This window comes from Dendrobates tinctorius, unplaced genomic scaffold (genome assembly GCF_039654945.1).
Source record: "Dendrobates tinctorius isolate UK_male_01 unplaced genomic scaffold, ASM3965494v1 ptg000332l, whole genome shotgun sequence".
Lineage (NCBI taxonomy): Eukaryota > Metazoa > Chordata > Amphibia > Anura > Dendrobatidae > Dendrobates > Dendrobates tinctorius.
The window spans coordinates 3,412,221-3,435,090 of NW_027361998.1; the positions used below are offsets into that span (position 1 = coordinate 3,412,221).

At 46.1% G+C, this 22,870-nt stretch overlaps 1 protein-coding gene and 1 long non-coding RNA gene across 4 annotated transcripts in view; one reads left to right on the top strand and one right to left on the bottom strand.

The window, feature by feature from the left end:
- The window catches only part of EPHX2 (epoxide hydrolase 2), a 95,725-nt gene that overhangs the window by 51,555 nt on the left and 21,300 nt on the right, over window positions 1-22,870 (top strand). Inside the window, exons 15-18 of one of the 3 annotated variants that reach the window (XM_073561943.1) lie at window positions 490-592; window positions 3,595-3,664; window positions 6,172-6,252; window positions 13,277-13,335. In XM_073561943.1, coding sequence (XP_073418044.1) covers window positions 490-592; window positions 3,595-3,664; window positions 6,172-6,252; window positions 13,277-13,335 — 313 coding nt within the window. Of the gene's footprint in view, window positions 1-489; window positions 593-3,594; window positions 3,665-6,171; window positions 6,253-13,276; window positions 13,336-22,870 lie in introns of those variants that run through there. The other 2 variants (XM_073561941.1, XM_073561942.1) reach the window with 2 other exon arrangements.
- LOC141074314 (uncharacterized) lies at window positions 213-22,514 on the bottom strand. The gene is made up of 2 exons (XR_012227183.1): window positions 22,207-22,514; window positions 213-3,153 (listed from the first exon to the last, which is right to left on the bottom strand). It is a non-coding gene; the product is annotated as an uncharacterized lncRNA (long non-coding RNA).

Here is a 22,870-nt window from a genome sequence, read left to right on the forward strand (position 1 = left end):
GTACAGCAGCGCTTGATGACCGGAATAGCAGCGCTGAATTTGCAGTGGTGGTGCAATGTAGCGGAAGGAACGACAACGACCTGCTGCCTGAGCTGGGTTTGCACTAACTCAATCCGATGCCCTAGAGAAGAGTCGGGGTGGTACTGCCTGTGCTCTCTGCAGGAGCCAAGACAGACGAGTAAAATTGGGCAGTTGGTTTTCGGTATGCCTGATATTTTTTTTATTTTTTATTTTTTGATAAGTTGCCGCCAGTGAAACCTCAGCTTACCAAAACACAAAAAAAGCCCTAAAAATATCCAATCTACTGTGCCTGTAATGAAGAATTATTTTTTTTTTGTATTTCTTTTACTGTGTTCTGGGAAAAGTTTCTCCTAATAGTAAGATATGATCAAGCACTGGGTTATCAGATACCAGATAAAATTAATGTCTAACCAAATAGATTTATACGTTTACAGCAATCCCCATACCATCCGCTCTTCTTCTTTACAGGCGGTCTGTTTGTCGGTCTCCCAGAGGAAATTCCCCGCAGTAGAATATTGAGCGAATCGGATCTGCAGTTTTACGTCTCGCAGTATAAGAAGAATGGGTTCAGGTAGGAATCTTATCACGTCAGCACACACAGAACAGGAGCTTGGGATTGGCTGATGATCAGAATGCGGTTGTGGGGACTGCAGACTTTTGCAATGAGGTAGCATGCATGAGGAAACAAATTAATACGCCACATTTTTTCCCATTTATGACCATATTACATAAACATACGTCCTATGGGTCCAGGCGGTGAGCTCAGGAGTTGCACTCAGTCCATACACGGTGGGTGACTTCTATGTTGCACAGCGAGCATCTGCTTCTAACAGCAGCAACCGGAGCAAGCTCCAATCTCTGCTATTTAACCACTTAATTGTTGCTATCACGATTGCATGATCCGACTGTTTTAGCACCCATTGCACCCCATCTGCATGATGTGATCATAGAAAGTCTTTGGGTTGATCCTCTGAAGGCTGCCATCTTTGTACTCCCATGTTCACCAGCTGCTCATTATAGGAGATTTGTTACCGTATATACTCGTGTATAAGCAGAGTTTTTCAGCACATTTTTTGTGCTCAAAACACCCCCCTCGGCTTATACACAAGTTATTGTCCAGAAAGCTAGAGGGGGAGCAGCGCCAGGAGCCGGCTACTGTGGCTAAAGCATGTGCCGCCGCTAAATAGTGCTCACAGTGACAGCTGCAACCGACGGCTTCCAGAAGACCTCATACTCACCCTCCTCCGCGCCGTCGCTGCATCTCCGTTGGTCCCGTCGCCGGCAGCTCTTCCTGTGCTGAGCAATCACATGGCATCGCTCATTAAGGTAATGAATATGCACGCGTCTCCACTCCTATAGGCGTGCAGCGCATATTCATTACCTTAATGAGCGGTGCCATGTGATCGCTCAGCAGGAAGAGCTGCTGGAAGCCGGCAACAGCGAGATGCTGCGAGGGCACACAGGAGGAGGGTGAGTAGGATGGGTTTTTTTTGTAATAGCAAACATGCATACCAGGACGGGAGGGGGGGAGCCATGCATACAACGACGGGACCGGGGGGCCATGCATACAACGACGGGACTGGGGGAAGCCCATGCATACAATGATGGGGCGGATCCACGCATACCAGGACAGGACGGGGGAGCCACGCATACCAGGACAGGGATGGGGGGAGCCACACATACCAGGACAGCGATGGGGGGAGCCACGCATACCAGGACAGCGATGGGGGGAGCTACGCATACCAGGACAGCGATGGGGGGAGCCATGCATACCAGGACAGCGATGGGGGGAGCCACGCATACCAGGACAGCGATGGAGGGAGCCACGCATAGGAGGACAGGATGAGGGGAGCCACGCATACCAGGACAGCGATGGGGGGGGAGCCATGCATACCAGGACAGCGATGGGGGGAGCCACGCAAACCAGGACAGCGATGGGAGGAGCCACGCATAGCAGGACAGCGATGGGGGGAGCCACGCATACAGGACAGCGATGGGGGGAGCCACGCATACCAGGACAGCGATGGGGGGAGCCACGCATACCAGGACAGCGATGGGGGGAGCCACGCATACCAGGACAGCGATGGGGGGAGCCACGCATACCAGGACAGCGATGGAGGGAGCCACGCATACCAGGACAGCGATGGACGATGGAGGGAGCCACGCATACCAGGACAGGAAGGGGGGAGCCACGCATACCAGGACAGCGATGGAGGGAGCCACACATACCAGGACAGCGATGGGGGGAGCCATGCATACCAGGACAGCGATGGAGGGAGCCACGCATACCAGGACAGCGATGGGGGGAGCCATGCATACCAGGACAGCGATGGGGGAGCCACGCATACCAGGACAGCGATGGGGGGGAGCCACGCATACCAGGACAGCGATGAAGGGAGCCATGCATACCAGGACAGCGATGGGGGGAGCCACGCATACCAGGACAGGATGGGGGGAGCCACGCATACCAGGACAGCGATGGAGGGAGCCACACATACCAGGACAGCGATGGGGGGAGCCATGCATACCAGGACAGCGATGGAGGGAGCCACGCATACCAGGACAGCGATGGGGGGAGCCATGCATACCAGGACAGCGATGGGGGAGTCATGCATACCAGGACAGCGATGGGGGGGAGCCACGCATACCAGGACAGCGATGAAGGGAGCCATGCATACCAGGACAGCGATGGGGGGAGCCACGCATACCAGGACAGCGATGGGGGGGAGCCACGCATACCAGGACAGCGATGGGGGGGAGCCACGCATACCAGGACAGCGATGGGGGGGAGCCATGCATACTAGGACAGTGATGGGGGGAGCCACGCATAGCAGGACAGCGATGGGAGGAGCCACGCATAGCAGGACAGCGATGGGGGAGCCACGCATACCAGGACAGGATGGGGGGAGCCACGCATACCAGGACAGCGATGGGGGGAGCCACGCATACCAGGACAGGATGGGGGGAGCCACGCATACCAGGACAGGGATGAGGGGACAATGCATACCCGGCTTATACTCGAGTCAATAAGCTTACCCAGTTTTCCGTGGCAAAATTATATGCCTCGGCTTATACTCGAGTACATACGGTATTTCTACTACATACTGCAATTCTGGAGTAGCTTCAGGTGTCCTAGAAGAAATACAAAATAAAGTGAAAAATAATAATAATAATAATAATAATAATAATAAAAAAATTAAAAAGAATTAAAAAGGTGGGGAGTCCCACGATTTCCAAATGCAAAAATAAAGAAAAACATATTTTTGGTATCTCCAAATCCATAGAAGTCCAATCTATGAAAATTTCATATTGATCCAAATGGTAATCGCCAAAAAGTAAACACAAAAATCGAAACGCTACATTTGTTTTTTCCCATCTTCGCACCTCCCTCCCCCACCTTAAAAATATGCAACGAAAAACGTTCCAGACATTGTGTGTACCCCAAAATGTGATCAGTAAGACTAAAGCTCGTCACACAAGAAAAAAAATAAGCAATCCATCATACAGCTCCGTGTGAGAGAAAAATAAAAAGCGATGGGTGTGAAAACCTGATCCACTGCCTTTGTTCTCCAGGGGCCCATTAAACTGGTACAGAAACATGGACCGGAGCTGGGAGTGGGCGATCAAGGGGCACAACTGGAAGGTAAGGTCACACATAAGGTAGTTGGGGGACATTCACTTTTTTGGTCCTGATCTGATCAGGTGAGGAATACTTGGAAGTAAGGTGGTGAGATGTACACAGTGTTCAGCATAAGTGAGTACACCCCCTTTAAGAATTTAATAAGTATCTCAGTAAGCACAAGAACAATTTCCAACAATGTGACCAGACGAATTTCATAGAACATAAGTAGACAGTGAGGTTAATAATATAACTTTCATTACAAAATCATCAGTTTTACTCAACTTAATTAAGGCAAAAATGAGTACACCCCACATAAAAAAATAACAACTACATCCAGTATTATGTATTACCTTCCTGATTTTTAAGGGCGGCCCCACATACTTTAGGCCTGGAAGAAACAATTTGACGACATTGCAACATCGATCTTTTTCCATTTTTCAAGAACGAGCTCTAGAGCCGGATGGAGAGTGATGACAACTTGTCTCTTCCGAATCCCCCATAGGTGTCTGGTTGTCAGATCAGGAGACACTTGGCCACTGAGTCACTGTCACCGTCATTGTCATGTGGGAAAAGAGCTCGTCTACCGATGGCTAGAGTGATGGCGGCATCTTCTCTGTCACCATAGAGCAGGACATCTGTGAATTCATGATGCCATCAATGACATGTAGACCTCCTGACACCAGCAGCTCATGTGCCCCCCCCCCGACATCGGAATCTCATGTGCCTCCCCAACACTGGCAGCTCATTTGCCCCCTGACACTGGCAGCTCATGTCCACCCCCGACACCTGCAGCTCATATTCCCCCAAGCACCTGCAGCTCATGTGCTCCCCCCAACACTGGCATCTCATGTACCCCCTGACACCTGTAACTCATGTTCCCCCAAGCACCTGCAGCTCATGTGTCCCCCAAGCATCTGCAGCTCATGTGCCCCCCCAACACTGGCAGCTCATGTACTCCCCGACTCTGGCAGCTCATGTGCCCCCCCCGACACTGGCAGCTCATGTGCCCCCCTGACACCTGTAGCTCATGTGCTCCCCGACACTGGCAGCTTATGAGCCCCCCCAACACTGGCAGTTCATGTGCCTCCAAGCAACTGCAGCTCATGTGCCTCCTGACACCTGCAGCTCATGTACATGCTGACACTGCCACCACCATGTTTCACTGTAGGCACTGTGCTGTTTGAAAAACAAATTTAGAAAAATGCCTACTGTGAGACCTGGTGGTGGCCGTGTCCTTCTGTGGGGGCACATGAGCTACTGGTGTCGGGGGGGACATGAGCTGCTGGTGTTAGGGGGGCACATGAGCTGCTGGTGTCAGGGGGGCTACATGTCATTGATGGTATCATTAATTCGCAGATGTCCTGATCTGATTAATTCATTTTATATTTTGCCAGATTGGACTTTTACAAACTCAGTGATACCAAATATATGGTTTTGTGTTTTTTTTCATTGTCATAATGGGGCAAAACTTGGGGGTGATTTGAATTTTTGTATTTTTTTAAAATACTTTTTAAACTTTTTTTTTTACTGTATTTCTTAGTCCCCTTAGGGGACTTGAAGCTACAATCATCCGATCACTTGCAGTGCACCAGCCGGGAAGAGTGCAGGCTTGGCTTACGAGCCCGCATCAAAAGCAGGGACCCGACATATGACATAAATGTAGGTTGTGAAGAGGTTTTGTTAAATTCTTGTTTAAAGTTGCTCCCATTGTGAATTTTTTTTGTTTTTTTTATAGTTAAAAAGTCCCAACATTTTGCCCGAAACGTTCTCCAGTCCTTTCCGTTTCCCTCGGGAGTGATTTTTAAAATTTTTTTACATTTTTTTTTTTTTTTTACAACTTTTTAAAGAATTTGGCGACAAAAAAAAGCAAAAAAAAAAGAGACCAAATACTCACTTAAAAAAAACAAAGAAACCCACAGATGATGAATGGGGCACGGATTATTTATCCTAAATGACCACATCGGCCATCCTGTAATCCTTGTCTGCTGGAATAAGGTGCAGCGAATATTAAGGAGCTGAGAACAGCGAGGGGTTAAACCTTGGCACTCGGCGGCTCCTGGCCGCTGAGCGCAGACAGATGTGATGGGACGCAAGCTTGGAGGATTTATTTGGCAACGCAAACTCTTCGTGTGATTATTAATTCAGACCTTGCAGGATATTGTCCAGATATCCGCTCAGCTTGACCCCCAGGTGGGGAACGCGCGTCGCACCACCTAAATATATTATTATTAACCATGGACGTTCTGCAGACGCCCGACGCGCTCTTGAAGCGCCCCGCGGCTCCGAACATTAGAAATCTCGTGATTCATAGGGAAACATAAAAGCCTATACAAGCCAAACGGTGCAAAATTGTCATTGAAACCCTCATTGCAAAGGTGACGGTTGCCCAAAAATGCCCCCAAAGGCGACCATACATCACGCTTTGCTTCACGCAGGACCATGCTGCAGAGCCTCGTTATCAATGTTCCAAAGTCCGAATCTCAGGACTGCCGGGACCCCCGACTGATTTTTCGTTCTTTCATTTGCAGATAATGGTTCCAGCCCTGATGGTGACGGCGGAAAAGGACGCAGTGTTACTGCCAGCAATGACCACGGGCATGGAGAAGAAGGTGAGAAACCACGGGCACCGAGAAATGAGACCATAGACAAAGGCTCCCATTGTTTTATTTTGTGCTACAGTTGTGTGAAAGTGTTCACCCCCTTCCTGATTTCCTATCCTTTTGCAGGTTTATCTCACACTTAAAAGTTTCCGATCACCAAACAAATGTAAATATCAGACAAAGATAGCACAAGTAATCACAGAATGCAGTTTATAAATGAAAATCTTTATTATTAAGGGAGAAAGGAAATCCAAACCTACAGGGCCCTGTGTGAAAAAGTGATTGCCCCCTAAACCTAATAACTGGTTGGGCCACCCTTTTAGCATCAACAACTGCAAACATGCGTTTCCGATAACTCGCAATGAGTCTTTCACAACGTTCTGGAGGAATTTTGGCCACTATTCTTTGCAGAATTGTTGCAGTTCAGCCACACTGGAGGGTTTCTGAGCATGAACCGCCTTTTAAGGTCATGCCACAGCATCTCAGTCGGATTAAGGTCAGGACTTTGAGTGGGCCACTCCAAAGTCTTAATTTTGTTTTTCTTAAGCCATTCAGAGGTGGACTTGCCGGTGTGTTTTGGATCATTGTCCTGCTGCATAACGCTTCAGCTTGAGGTCACGAACAGATGGCCGGACATTCTCCTTCGGAATTTTTTGGTGCACAGCATAATTCATGGTTCCATTTACCACAGCAGGTTTACAAGGTACTGAAGCAGCAAAACAGCCCCAGACCATCACACTGCCACCACCCATGTTTTACTGTTGGTATGATGTTCCTTTTCTGAAATGATGTGTTAATTCTACACCAGATATATTGGGACATACACCTTCCAAAAGGATCAACTTTTGTCTCGTCAGTCCACAGAGTATTCTTCCAAAAGTCTTGGGGATCATCAAGACGTTTTCTGGCAAAACTGAGACGAGCCATTATGTTATTGCTCAGCTGTGGTTTTTGTCTTTGAACTCTGCTATGCGGACCATTTTTGCTCAGTCTCTTTCTTATAGTGGAGTCATGAACATTGACCTTAAGTGAGGCAAGTAAGGCCTGCGGTTCTTTGGATGTTGTTGTGGGGTCTTTTGTGACGTATTGGATGAGTCGTCACTGCACTATTGGGGTAATTTTGATTAGCCGACCACTTCTGGGAAGGATCACCACTGTTCCATGTTTTTGCCATTTGTGAAATATGGCTCTCACCATGGTTTGCTGGAGTTCCAAAGCTTGAGAATTGGCTTTATAATCCTTTCCAGACTGATAAATCTCAATTACTTTGTTTCTCATTTGTTCCACACTTACTGTGGATTGCAGCATGATGTCTAGCTTTTGAGGATCTTTGGTTTACTTCATTTTGTCAGGCAGGTCCTATTTAAGTAATTTCTTGAGTGAGAACTGGTGTTGCAGTAATGTGGCCTGAGTGTGGCTAGGGAATGTGAACTCAACTTCCCAAAGATATTTTTCTGTGATCACCGAGATCCTGTGCAATCAGGTCCTTATCACTGATATAAACCACAGTTAATTTATGTTTTAAGGGAGGGAAGGAATCACTTTTTCACACAGGGCCCTGAAGGTTTGGATTTCTTTTTCCCTTAATAATAAGGCCTTCAGTTAAAAACTGCATTTTGTGATTACTTGTGTTATCTTTGTCTAATATTTATATGTGGTGATTAGTGTTGAGCATTCCGATACCGCAAGTATCGGGTATCGGCCGATACTTGCTGTATCGGAATTCCGATACCGACTTCCGATATTTTTTCAATATCGGAATTCGGCATCGGAATCGGAAGTTCAGTTGATTGACGGCCTGACGTCATCATGATGCGCGGTGTGTGCGCATCATGATGCGCCGTCATTTCGGGCCTTCCGGGGGTCTCTGCCGGCCTGCCGGGGGCTGTGCCGGCCTGCCGGGGGGCTGTGTGGACTGCCCGGGGTCTGTACCGGCCTGCCGGGGGGCTGTGCCGGCCTGCCGGTGGTCTGTGCACCCTGTGGGGGTCTGTACCGGCCTGCCGGGGGGCTGTGCCGGCCTGCCGGGGGGCTGTGCTGATGTCCGGGGGTCTGTGCAAGCATCGTCCGATGGGACTACAAGTCCCATCGGGCGATGCCTGCTACCATGACAGTGATTGACACATTAGCCAATGATGGGACAGTAGTAGTCCCATCATCCGGCTAATGTGTTAAATGTTAAAAAAAAAAAAAAAAAAATACTACATACATACTACATGCATACTGCATGCTACATACATACTACATACATACTACATACATACTACATGCATGCTACATACATACTACATATATACTACATGCATGCTACATACATACTACATGCTACATACATACTACATATATACTACATACATACTACATACATGCTACATACATACTGCATGCTACATACATACTACATACATACTACATGCATGCTACATACATACTACATGCATGCTACATACATACTACATGCATGCTACATGCATGCTACATACATACTACATGCTACATACATACTACATACATACTACATACTACATATATACTACATGCATGCTACATACATACTACATATATACTACATGCATGCTACATACATACTACATGCTACATACATACCACATACATACTACATACATACTACATGCTACATACATACTACATATATACTACATGCATGCTACATACATACTACATGCTACATACATACCACATACATACTACATACATACTACATGCTACATACATAGTACATATATACTACATGCATGCTACATACATACTACATGCTACATACATACCACATACATACTACATACATGCTACATATATACTACATGCATGCTACATACATACTACATATATACTACATGCATGCTACATACATACTACATGCTACATGCATGCTACATACATACTACATACATACTACATGCTACATACATACCACATATATACTACATACATACAATACATTCATACAATACATACATAGACATACAGTACATATAACATAGAGTAACATACTTACCAATACTTGTCACATTGTTCCCCGAAGCCATTGTCTTTTCCGGAATAAATATTAACATAACAAACCACAAAAATACTCACCCACGATCCGAAGCAGTCCACGAGTGTGTCCCACGACGATCTTGGGTAGAGAACTGCAGCATCAGATGATGCTGCCGTTCTCTACGGGCTGCAGGAATCCAATGACGGAAGGTAGGTATCCTTCCGCACTGTATTCCTCCGCCACTTAAAAAAAAAAGTCCCTAGTCTCACTTTATGCCATTGCTGTGTGGGAATTTCCCACACAGCAATGGCATAAAGTGAGACTAGGGACTTTTTTTTTTTTAAGTGGCGGAGGAATACAGTGCGGAAGGATACCTACCTTCCGTCATTGGATTCCTGCAGCCCGTAGAGAACGGCAGCATCATCTGATGCTGCAGTTCTCTACCCAAGATCGTCGTGGGACACACTCGTGGACTGCTTCGGATCGTGGGTGAGTATTTTTGTGGTTTGTTATGTTAATATTTATTCCGGAAAAGACAATGGCTTCGGGGAACAATGTGACAAGTAGTGGTAAGTATGTTACTCTATGTTATATGTACTGTATGTCTATGTATGTATTGTATGAATGTATTGTATGTATGTAGTATATATGTGGTATGTATGTAGCATGTAGTATGTATGTAGTATGTATGTAGCATGCATGTAGCATGTAGTATGTATGTAGCATGCATGTAGTATATATGTAGTATGTATGTAGCATGCATGTAGTATATATGTAGTATGTATGTGGTATGTATGTAGCATGTAGTATGTATGTAGCATGCATGTAGTATGTATGTAGCATGCATGTAGTATATATGTAGTATGTATGTAGCATGTAGTATGTAGCATGCATGTAGTATATATGTAGTATGTATGTAGCATGTAGTATGTATGTAGCATGCATGTAGTATATATGTAGTATGTATGTAGCATGTAGTATGTATGTAGCATGCATGTAGTATATATGTAGTATGTATGTAGCATGTGGTATGTATGTAGCATGCATGTAGTATGTATGTAGCATGCATGTAGTATGTATGTAGCATGCATGTAGTATGTATGTAGCATGCATGTAGTATATATGTGGTATGTATGTAGCATGCATGTAGCATGCATGTAGTATGTATGTAGTATATATGTAGTATGTATGTAGCATGTATGTAGTATGTATGTAGCATGCATGTAGCATGCAGTATGTATGTAGCATGCATGTAGTATATATGTAGTATGTATGTAGCATGTAGTATGTAGCATGCATGTAGTATATATGTAGTATGTAGCATGTAGTATGTATGTAGCATGCATGTAGTATATATGTGTTATGTATGTAGCATGTAGCATGCATGTAGCATGCATGTAGTATGTATGTAGTATATATGTGGTATGTATGTAGCATGCAGTATGTATGTAGCATGCATGTAGTATATATGTAGTATGTATGTTGCATGTAGTATTTATGTAGTATGAATGTAGCATGTATGTAGTATGTAGTATGAATGTAGCATGTATGTAGTATGCATGTTGTATGTATGTAGCATGTAATTTTTTTTTTTTTTTTTTTTACATTTAACACATTAGCCGGATGATGGGACTACTACTGTCCCATCATTGGCTAATGTGTCAATCACTGTCATGGTAGCAGGCATCGCCCGATGGGACTTGTAGTCCCATCGGACGATGCCTGCACAGACCCCCGGAGCCTGCACAGACCACCGGCAGGCCGGCACAGCCCCCCGGCAGGCCGGCACAGCCCCCCGGCAGGCCGGCACAGCCCCCCGGAGCCTGCACAGCCCCCCGGCAGGCCGGCACAGCCCCCCGGCAGGCCAGCACAGCCCCCCGGAGCCTGCACAGACCACCGGCAGGCCGGCACAGACCACCGGAGCCTGCACAGACCCCCTGGCAGGCCGGCACAGCCCCCCGAAAGGCCCGTACAGACCCCAGAGAGGCTGTACAAGGGCAGGAAAGGGTTTTTCTTATTCCGATACCGGAAGTCCCATAGACTTGAATGGGACTTCCGGTATCGGAATCGGCGATACCGATACTTTTTTTAAAGATCGGCCGATACCATCCGATACGATACTTTGAAGTATCGGACGGTATTGCTCAACTCTAGTGGTGATCTGAAACATTTAAGTGTGACAAACATGCAAAAGAATAGGAAATCAGGGAGGGGGCAAACACTTTTTCACACAACTGTGCATCATCCAAAAATGTATCACCCTTCAGATCCTAAAGTATAAGTGACAAATAAATTTTCGGCAATGAAAATACTTTATAGTTTTCACAATGTACAAATATTTTTCTGTGATCACCGATGTGACGAACAGCGCGGCCAGTGCCACCAATATGTCACAGTCCCACCACTGACACGGGTAAGTCAGCGGACGGAGGGACGCGGCACACGGCTATCACAGGCACAGTGGGGGCTTATCTTAGTTAACCCGCCACTGGTACCATGTGACAAAAATATACAGCAAGCTAATCTCGCTCTAACAATTTATCGCAGGGGGGGATTTTGGATGCCCCACCACTGCTAGCAACCTTCCAAGAACTGTGGGGATTTATGTATATCCCACCTTCTCAGTTCCACTTTGGAACTCGCAGCTCTCTGGCGCCCCCCTTACCCTCAGGTCAGTCAGGGAACTGCACCTAGGATAATTAGTCACCGGACGGGCTGCTTTTTGTGCACGGCCAATTAGACTACTGCAGTAAGGGAATTATCAATGCTGTGGCCTCAGCCACTCATCCGGCAATATAAGACCCTTCCGGACTGCCAACCATCCTAACCAACCGCACACACCACGCTGCCACCAGCCACGCTTTACTTAATCAGAGAGTTAATTAAGAGGGTCTGTGGCAAACCCCCAAATTAGTAGCGATTATCTAAAAAAGGCGCATAGTTCGTTTCTTAGAGCATGGAGACAGAGCTAATAGATTTTATCATTTATTCCCAAAAGGGCAGTAATTACATAGATAAAAGTTGCTATAAAGTTGAGACATTAATAAATATGTACAATACAAATATATGAAAACAACAAGGATTAAAAAGCAGAGTAACACTTACATGTGCTTAGGTGGTATTAGGCAGACCATGTGGCTGGGGGATGGGCCGCTTAGCCAGACGTCCCCACTCATCTGGGGTTCTTGTCAGTACGGACTCTGCAGCTCCAACTGCCTGGAATTTGGTAGGGAATACCTTATAGCCTAGGGTCTGTGACCTCACGAAATGGGCGGTCTGGTGAGGTCCATCCCCCTTTCTCTAAGTTATGATTTGGCTACAAAACTTAGAATAACTATATCTAAACTAGACATGCCCGTACCAACACACATAGGGCATCATTGTGTGTGATTTATCAAATAGAATCCAACCACACCAAGCATGCCATAGTTAAGACACTCCATTTGGGAGCAATCCATATCTCAGTTTCTGGAGGGATTAGGAGCATGAAAATTAGGGAGTGGTAAGCTGGTTTCGTTGCCTACGCAGGGATATGATTATTATATCTCTGAGGTGTATGGTTTTTGCAATATGACATGTTTTAATACTTCCTATATACAGGCATCCAGCCTCGTGGCCAGAACAAAGAGATCTTTTCCCTTTAGCCGTGCAGGGGGGGGGGAGGAGAAGGCTTCGAGAGGAAATGCCCGGTATCAGGTTTCAGATGCAGGCAGAGAGCTGTACACACACACAGCTGCTAATGGGGGGCAAAAGGAGGGGGCTGCAAAAGCTGACAGGCTACTTTCACATAGAATAGAGGATTCTAGAAGATTACAGAAAACATCATACTTTATAGACATTTTACATTACAACCGAGATCCTTTGCACTCAGGTCCTTATCACTGATATTCTGCCTTAGGAGCAATGCTGGAGACCCTTCTAGTGTGGCATCAGATGGGGTCTTAATACTGCAGCCCTTATGGTTAGGGTCTTCTGCACATCATGAATGAACCTTATCGAAAACATAAATTCCGTATATAAAAATCTATTTTGCAGATTCCAAATCTGACTAGAGGACATATTGAAGCCTGCGGACACTGGACTCAGATGGAGAAGTAGGTGGCAAAGTCCCCATAGGAAATGTCCCCTAGACAGAAAAGCAAAAATGATATAAGGCTGTGTGCACACGATGCAGATTTGCAGCAGATCCGCAGCGGATTTTACCGCGCAGAAACGTTGCATATCCGCATTGTGATGTACAGTAGCCTTAAAATGAATGAAAAAAAAAACGCTGTGCAGACGCTGCAGATTTTTCCGCGCGGTTTTCCTGCGGTACAAAATCCGCAGCATGTAACTTGTTTTGTGCGGTTTTCCACCTCCCCTGTCTACAAATCCGCAGGGGGGAGTCCGCAGTGGAAAACCGCAAGAAAACCGCAGGAAAAATGGAAGAAATCCTCAGGAAAAATGCAGGTCATTTGACCTGCGGATTTCTTCCATTCTGCACGGAAAAATCCACAGGGCTCAAAACTCCGTCTACACTCAGCCTAATCGTCAAAATGGGAAACTACAGTCAGATATGAACATTTCATTTTAACAACTCTATCTTTATCCCTCTGGGTATAGTAGTTATATTCTTACACATAGGGGCAGTATTATAGTAGTTATATTCTTGTACATTGGGGCAGTATTATAGTAGTTTTATTCTTTTATATGGGGGCAGTATTATAGTAGTTATATTCTTGTACATAGGAGCAGTATTATAGTAGTTATATTCTTGTACATAGGAGCAGTATTATAGTAGTTATATTCTTGTACATAGGGGGCAGTATTATAGTAGTTATATTCTTGTACATAGGGGGCAGTATTATAGTAGTTATATTCTTGTACATAGGGGGCAGTATTATAGTAGTTATATTCTTGTACATAGGAGCAGTATTATAGTAGTTATATTCTTGTACATAGGAGCAGTATTATAGTAGTTATATTCTTGTACATAGGAGCAGTATTATAGTAGTTATATTCTTGTACATAGGAGCAGTATTATAGTAGTTATATTCTTGTATATAGGGGCCAGTATTATAGTAGTTATATTCTTGTACATAGGAGCAGTATTATAGTAGTTATATTCTTGTACATAGGAGGCAGTATTATAGTAGTTATATTCTTGTACATAGGAGGCAGTATTATAGTAGTTATATTCTTGTACATAGGAGCAGTATTATAGTAGTTATATTCTTGTACATAGGAGCAGTATTATAGTAGTTATATTCTTGTACATAGGAGCAGTATTATAGTAGTTATATTCTTGTATATAGGGGCCAGTATTATAGTAGTTATATTCTTGTACATAGGAGCAGTATTATAGTAGTTATATTCTTGTACATAGGAGGCAGTATTATAGTAGTTATATTCTTGTACATAGGAGGCAGTATTATAGTAGTTATATTCTTGTACATGGGAGCAGTATTGTAGTACTTAGAAAAAATAAGTCCAGCGCGGTTAGTCCATAAAATCCATTTTCTTCCAAACCGTGTGTCAATGATTAAGACGCATGTTTTTGTATTGAAATGAGTTTGTTTGTAATGTCTGGACTATGACTTACCGTGTATACTCGAGTATAAGCCAACTCCCCCCTAATTTTGCCACAAAAAACTGGGAAAACTTATTGACTCGAGTATAAGCCGAGAGTGGTGCTGCACAAGGGTTAATGGTGGTCCAAAAAGATTCTCCATAGACATATACTCCCTATATATTGCTGCTGCTGCTGCCGCTGCAATTTAAAAAAAAAAATAAAAAATTGCATACTCACCTCTGTTCACTAGGTGCCGGAGTCCTGAGCTGGCCGGGACATCGGCGCGCTATGTGGGCCAGGTGTCGGTGTCGCTGCTGGCTCAGGTCCCCGGCACTGGTGATATTTACAGGTCCCCGTTCCATCGCCGTGCGCCGCTCTGTCTTCCGGGTCCTCTACAGTGACGTTCAGCAGAGGGCGCAAACTGACTACGTCATAGAGCCCTCTGACTTGAACGTCACAGTCAGAGAACGCGGAGGACAGAGCGGCGCACGGCGGTGGAACGGGAACAGGTGAATATTGCACTGCTCCCCGTCCTCCCCCCATCGTACTCACTATGAGAGCCGCAGAGAACTACTGCGCATGCCCAAGATTCCCAGCCCCGCAGTGTGAATAAATCATAAGCGACTGCGGGGCGGGATCTGTGGCCGCGCGATATGAAGGCCAGAATGTGATCTCAGAGCTCGGGCACGTCAGGCAGCGTTAACTGCGCATGCCTACAAAACTATAGTACAGCGCAGGCGCCAGCATTTCATAAGAACACTGAAGAGGCAGCACCAAATCCGAAATGACTGATGTATGCGAGGCGTCTGTCAGAGGGGGAAAGACCTGCCCCCCTGTCAAATTTCAGGTAGTTTTGAACAATTTTAAAAACGATTATTTCTGCGGTGGAAGGGACGCTAAGTAAAAGAGCCACCTTGACAGAATGCAGCCTTAGTGCTGCACAAGATGGCTCTTTTACTTAAAAACACCTGGAGGGGGTGACAGGTTCCCTTTAAGGATGGAGGCTGTCACGATCCATTTTTGGATCTGTGTCAGTTTAGGCTTCTCAGATATAAACTTTTTTTTTTTCCTTTCTGGCCATCGGGGGTTAATGTCAGTTTTTTCCCTCCGGTGGCCGCTGGTGTTACTACATGTTTAGTTAGTCTGCTGGTGATGACCAGTCTCACCTTCATACGAGTCACCTGGTGCATCAGCTGACTTTTGGTTATGAGAGGTCCTTTTTTGTATACCAACCGTGGTGAAGACTGGAGCTACCTGGTGCAGTGGTGGTTCAGCTTATCGGGAGCAGTGGTGGTTCTGCTGAAGAGAGGATCTTTCTGGAGCAGTGGTGATTCTGCTGAAAGCTGAGTTCAGGAGCCTCACTCTGCTGCATGGTGCATTGGCAGCAGAGAAAGCTAATTGTTGTTTTGTTTAACCCTGTCTGTTGTATCTCCTCTTGGTGTTATATTAGTGCAGCGGTGGGACCAGTGTCCATACTTACCAATTCCCTAGTGAGGGATAGGTGCAGGGTAAGTGAGGGACAAGGTATCTTTCTCGGCGACAGGTTGAGAGAACCTGTATAGGGACGTAAGGATAGTCCAGGACTCAGCTGCAGCAGAGTGTACATTATAACCAACCGCCCATTTTTTCTGGTGAGCCATGGCCCAAATGCAGACTTTTGTCCAATTGCTTCAGACCCTCACTGAGGAGTGTGGGGTGCTGCGTGGTGTGGTGGAGCAGCAGCTGCAGCAGTTGGTGGAGTTCGGGGCCTCAGCTCAGGTTCAGGCTCAACCACAGCCCAAGTTATCTCTCCCAGACAGATTTCCTGGAGGGAGAGATAATTTTTTGTTTTTTCAGGAGGCCTGCAAGCTACACTTCAGGCTCTGCCCTCGTTCTTTAGGGAGTGTGGAAAAGCGGGTGGGATTCATCATATCCCTCCTTAAGGGTGATCCCCAATCCTGGGCCCTCTCCCTGCTGACCGATTCACCATCTCTACGGTCGGTGGATGAGTTTTTTGCGGCTTTGGCGAATATGCCCCCTGTAGTCCTTGCTAGGGAGGAGGACTCACTGGTGCAGGCGGACGAGCCCAGGCAGGTGGGAGGAGTTGGATCCCCAGCGGTGTTGCCTGTGGTTCATCGTGATTTGGGGGCATGTTTTTGCTGTGGGCAGACTGGCCATTTTTTTAGGGTCTGCCCGGCTCGCGCCAAAACTTCTGTACCACCTAAGAAGCCGCGTCCCCCTGGTCGTGTGGAGGGAGGCGACCAGGGAGTGTATATTTCCTCCATTTTGCCCTCTCAGTGTACTATATCAGCAAAAGTGGTGGTTGGCGGGGTACCTGAGGGCATACTGGTGTTTGTGGACAGTGGAGCGAGAGTCAATCTGGTGGATGCTCACTTTGTCCAGACCCATGGCCTGAGGTGTAGGACGCTGGCCAAAACCCTAAGGGTCCATGCCATTGACTCTGTCCCACTGAGCCACGGGAAGGTTGACCCAAGTCGTAGAAAATATACATCTGCGTATAGGGACTCATCATGAAGAGTCCCTGTCATGTTACGTCTTGGGGGGGAGGGATAGATCCAGGGTAAGTGAGGGACAAGGTATCCTACTCGGCGACAGGTTGAGAGAACCTGTATAGGGACGTCAGGTTAGTCCAGGACTCAGCTGCAGCAGAGTGCAGGAGGTGTCCCTTTCCCCGTTCCCTATAGCAGGGCCCACCGTTGTAATTGTGTCCCCTTGTTTGTCCAGTTGTTTGGTGACCGACCGATCGTCGGGTCGCGCCATGCAGGGCCAGTCACTGTATCCCCCTGCTAGTAAAGCCAGAATTGAGCCCTTCTTTTCCTCACTCAAGACTTTTCTCTTCAACTCCTTTGGCATGGTTAAAAGTTATTTTTTAATTCCTATTACTTTTGGGATATTACTAGCTCTTGTTTTGCCATCCAGCTTGTCCTATGGCAAAAGGATTGTGAACAGCATTAACATTGGGGCCTTCTGAAGCCTCTAATTCGGAAATACACTGTTTCCAGCACTTGTGACATTTCCACAAGATTAGTTTTGGTCTGGAGAAGATGGGATCTTGACAAGTTTGATGGCTGATAAGAAACATTTTTCATCATTCTTCATCCATGGCCGCTGTCGCCCGTCTTTGAGCCCTGGTGACATTGCACTGTGGCATTCATTTAACCTATTGTCTGAGGTTACATTACAGGTTTTTCATGTTATCTGCTGGCAGATTGCTTTTTTCTTTGAAAATGATCGCAGCCCTTAGATTTTTAGACAAGACTTCCATAGTGCAATGTGATCTCGGTGATACACGTGTGACAGAGAATAACTGCTGCTAACCAGAAAAATATGTCTATGGGTTTGTGGCTTGGTGATACTGGGCACAACGAAATACAGCATTATATGTTTACTGTTATTTACAAAAGTAAAATAGTGAAATTTATATCAGATTTAATAGGTGGAATAGGTTTGATATTTCTGGTGCACAAACTCCCAAAAATGCCTCAAAGTTATTACTGTGCACTACTCTGGGGGCGAAGTTCTCTCTACATTATGTGTGATCCCAGGACAGGACAAGTGCCTTTTAGTTGTACTTAATTGTAAAAAAACCTCCCTGATGCAAATGGGCACATATTATACATCATGGTATTAGTTGTGGAACAGTGAGGATCTACAATATGTGGCAGAACTGGAGGGGCAGTGACCGGTGCCGTGCCGTGCAAGTGGAAGGGCGGTGACCGGTGCCGCGCAAGTGGAAGGGCAGTGACCGGTGCCGCGCAAGTGGAAGGGCGGTGACCGGTGCCGCGCAAGTGGAAGGGCGGTGACCGGTGCCGCGCAAGTGGAAGGGCGGTGACCGGTGCCGCACAGGTGGAAGGGCGGTGACCGGTGCCGCACAGGTGGAAGGGCTGTGACCGGTGCAGAGGGCAATAACAGGTGCCTCACAACTGGAAGAGCGTTGACCGGTGTAGAACAGCTGCAAGGGCGGTGACCAATGCACCACGGCTGGAAGAGCGGTGACTGGTGCCGCACGGCAGGAAGGGCGATGTCTGGTGCCGCACGGCAGGAAGGGCGATGACTGGTTTCGCACGGCAGGAAGAGCGGTGACTGGTGCTGCATGGCAGGAAGGGTGATGACTGGTGCTGCACGGCAGGAAGGGCGATGACTGTTGCTGCACAGCGGGAAGAGCGATGTCCTTTGCCGCACAGCTGGAAGGGGCGCTGACTGGTGCCGTACGACTGGAAGGGTGGTGATTGCTGCAGCTCGGCTGGAAAGGCACTGACCGCTGCCACACAGCTGGAAGGGCGGTGACCGATGCCGCACAGGTGGAAGGGTGGTGACCGGTGCCGCACAGGTGGAAGGGCAGTGACCGGTGCCGCACAGCTAGAAGAGCGGTGACCAATGCCACACAAGTGGGAGGGTAGTGACCAGTGCAGCACAACTGGAAGAGCGGTGACCAGTGCTGCACAGGTGGGAGGGTGGTGACCAGTGCTGCACAACTGGAAGGGCAGTTACCGTTGCAGAAGGCAGTGACCGCTGCAGGGGGCAATAACAGGTTTAGCACAGCTGAAAAGTTGATGACCGCTGCCGCACGGCGGGTAGTGTGGTGACCTGTTCCACATGGCGGGAATGTCAATGAATGATTGATGTTTCGGAGCTGGAGAATGGAGATGTAGCATTGTTTGGACCCGGGGAGTGATCTGCAGCCATTGGGAGTCATTCACAGCAGGCACAGCAATGATTCCTTGGTGATGGATGATGACGGCCATTACATCCTAATAGATGCATCCAGCATGGAGCACGACACTACAGAATAGCCCTACACCGGCACAGTCATGACTACCCGCCCTGTGCACAGATGGAGCCGGGATTGTTGCTTTCTCCCACCAGTAGATTAGCGCCTTCCTGTTTATTGGAGAGATGAAATTTCCTAACAACTCTATATATAATTACGTAGCAATAATGAGGCTATAACACCTGATGTAAGCGCCGCATTATAGGGGGCATAAAATGTGTCCCTACATATCACTCTTTATGACGGAGCGGGGCCGTTCCTGCCGAGAAGCACCGACTCATATCACTGGATGGTAAGAATACTTAATTCACACTTCTCACAGCCAGAGCCCCCCATAGTCTCATGTTTTACACCCCCCCGACTGGATGTAATGTGCTGTAATGTACAGCTGGGGGCGCTTTAAAGTCATCTTAGCATATTGATATGACGATGTTTGATTTACATGGGACTGCAAAACAAAAAATGTCAAGGATTACAGAGTGGCTTCCATAGCATTTTATGGGCCCTAGTGCCCTCCCACATGTCACTCCTGCATGTCTCTCATTTCCTTGGAGATTACGGCTTATTTTACGGTCAGATTTTCTATGAATCGTTCAGTTAAACATCGAGGCTGACACCGTTTTCCTTCTATAGCATCTCTGGTGCTTTGACATTAGCTGACTGCAGAATGAGTTAACTGGGCATCCATCAGCGAGCTCATTCTAATGGCCCAATGGGGGGAGTTTCTAATGCTTTCTGAGATTCTCTCTGCCATTGCTGATTTATGACCACATTAAAGGAGGTGGCAGAGCGTGCACTGGATACATTCGCATCCCGTGTGGACCCCCATAGCTGCGCCACTGCTTATAGCTGAGCATTTCCTGATGGAAGATCTCATTACCTGCGTGTCTGAGAGCTCAGTCTTATCGAGGATTGACCATGGACATCAAATTACTCTTAATCCCTTCCCGACATTTTGACTGGTACATCCAAATTTTGAGTTCCCATGTATGATGCAGGCTCAGGAGCTGAGCCTTGATGATACCTAGGAGATGATGGCTGTGTTACACCGCCAGCATCTGCCTTGAGCGGTAGGGTGCCACTGCTGTTATGCACTTAGCGCTGTCCATCTCTGAGGGGTGTGCCGATGTATCGCGATCATCTCGGGATGCTGGTAGGTTGCAATGACAGCAGAGGGCGCTGGTAGGTTGCAATGGCAGCAGAGGGCGCTGGTAGGTTGCAATGGCAGCAGAGGGCACTGGTAGGTTGCAATGGCAGCAGAGGGCGCTGGTAGGTTGCAATGGCAGCAGAGGGCACTGGTAGGTTGCAATGGCAGCAGAGGGCGCTGGTAGGTTGCAATGGCAGCAGAGGGCGCTGGTAGGTTGCAATGGCAGCAGAGGGCGCTGGTAGGTTGCAATGGCAGCAGAGGGCTGCTGACAGCCCCTGTGGCTTCCTTGAAGGTGTTGCTGTGAAGCTTAGCCTGTGGATGGGCTTCATTAAGAAATTGGTTTTTATTATATTTTATTTTTTTTACTATATTCTGCAATACTAGAGAATTTCAGTATATAGTACAAGCGAAGATAGAGTAATAGAAAACTGAAAAAAATTACACATTTGGTTTAGCTACAGAAAACTAAAAAAAAAATATTACAAAAATTTTGTTTTGCTACATCCATAATTGTCCAATCTATCGGTAAATGCTGTAAAGAGGGAAAAAAATCGTAAAGTCAGAATCCTGATCAATTGGTTTCTGCTGATCCAGGAAAAAAATGCAATAAGAAGTGATCGGAACATGGTATGTACACCAAAAGATGAACATGCCGGCTCACCACACACAAAAAAAAAAATCCAAGCCCTCGCTCAATTCACATAAAAACAGTACATTTCTCGGAAAAAAATTTTCTTTCCAAATTTCTGCATTTCTTTTTTCATCACTTAAAGGGGGTTTTCCCACTAACAAAGCTAATTTTAAAATTAATTTTAATAAATAGATCTTGTAATAATAATAATTCCCACAATTGGATGTAATTAAATAAAATGTTCCTATGCTGAGATAATCTTATAAATGTGCCCCTGCTGTGTGCTGTGTTATGGTCGTGTCTGACCATACAGGAACATGTTTGATCATGCCACAGCTCCCGGGCAGGGGAGGACGCAAAAGAGTGTGCAGACTTTACAACAGGGGATCGCCAAAAATTATTTCTTTGAGATAAAACATTTTTTAAAAAGCAGGCAAGGAAATACTTTATCTCACAAAAAGAATCAACTGTGATCCCATGCTGTAATGTCTGTATACTCTCTTTTGTGTCCTCCCCTGCCCAGGGGATGTGGTATGATCAGACCATGTTCCTGTATGGTCTGACACGACCATAACACAGTACAGCAGGGACATATTTATAAGATTATCTCAGCACAGGAACATTTTATTTAATCACATCCAATTGTGGATATTATTATTATTCCTAAATCTTGATTAAAATTAACTTTAAATTTAATTTTGTTCGTGGGAAAAAACCCCTTTAAATAAAAAAAAAAACATACATACAAGTTTGGTATCAGTGTAATCGTTCTGACATGGAGAATCGTGTTGTTGGGTCATCTATACAGCACAATGAATGCTGTAAAGACAACCCCCCCCAAAAAAAAAACAAAAAAAACAATTACTTAAAGAGAATCTGTCACCCGAAGTTGGCAGCCTATGTACATGGCCTGTGTCCGGTCCGATGGACAGTGTTTCTTCTTTTTTTCTCCCCCTCACCTGTGGCCCCCGTCCGTGATCTTTTCCGGAATTCTAGTAGTTCTACTCCATAGTTTGCACGTGCGTGAAGCAATCTGGTTGGAAAAAGGTAAAAAGGTTAAAGACTCCCAATTTTTCACGATTCTTATTAGTGAATCCTTGCAAATCGACAGCACAACCGATAGGTGCCACACATGGAGGCATTCGTCCCAATTCATCCATTATTTTGTTTTTTTCACATCTTATGGGGTATTCGCCAATATTTTTTGCTCCAAAATTTTCAAAAATTGTGCAACAGGGTTCATGAATTTTGCACAAAATAAAACATGCTTTTTTTTTCACATAAACTTCTCAACAGCATAGCAAAGATTGTGATCGAATAGCAGACATGTCTCGATTCGATATGCCGAGCAAGGAAACAAATATTTTGGGGCAGAATTTGTGGCCCCCAATCATCATTTTGTGTTTGTTTTTTTTTAATATATATTTTTTATGAGTTTTCTTTTGTTTGTCTGGTGGTGTTGACGCTTTGTATTCCAAATTCTTCAAAATGGGTTGATGAATTATGTACAAAGAAGCTTAAAAAAGGTG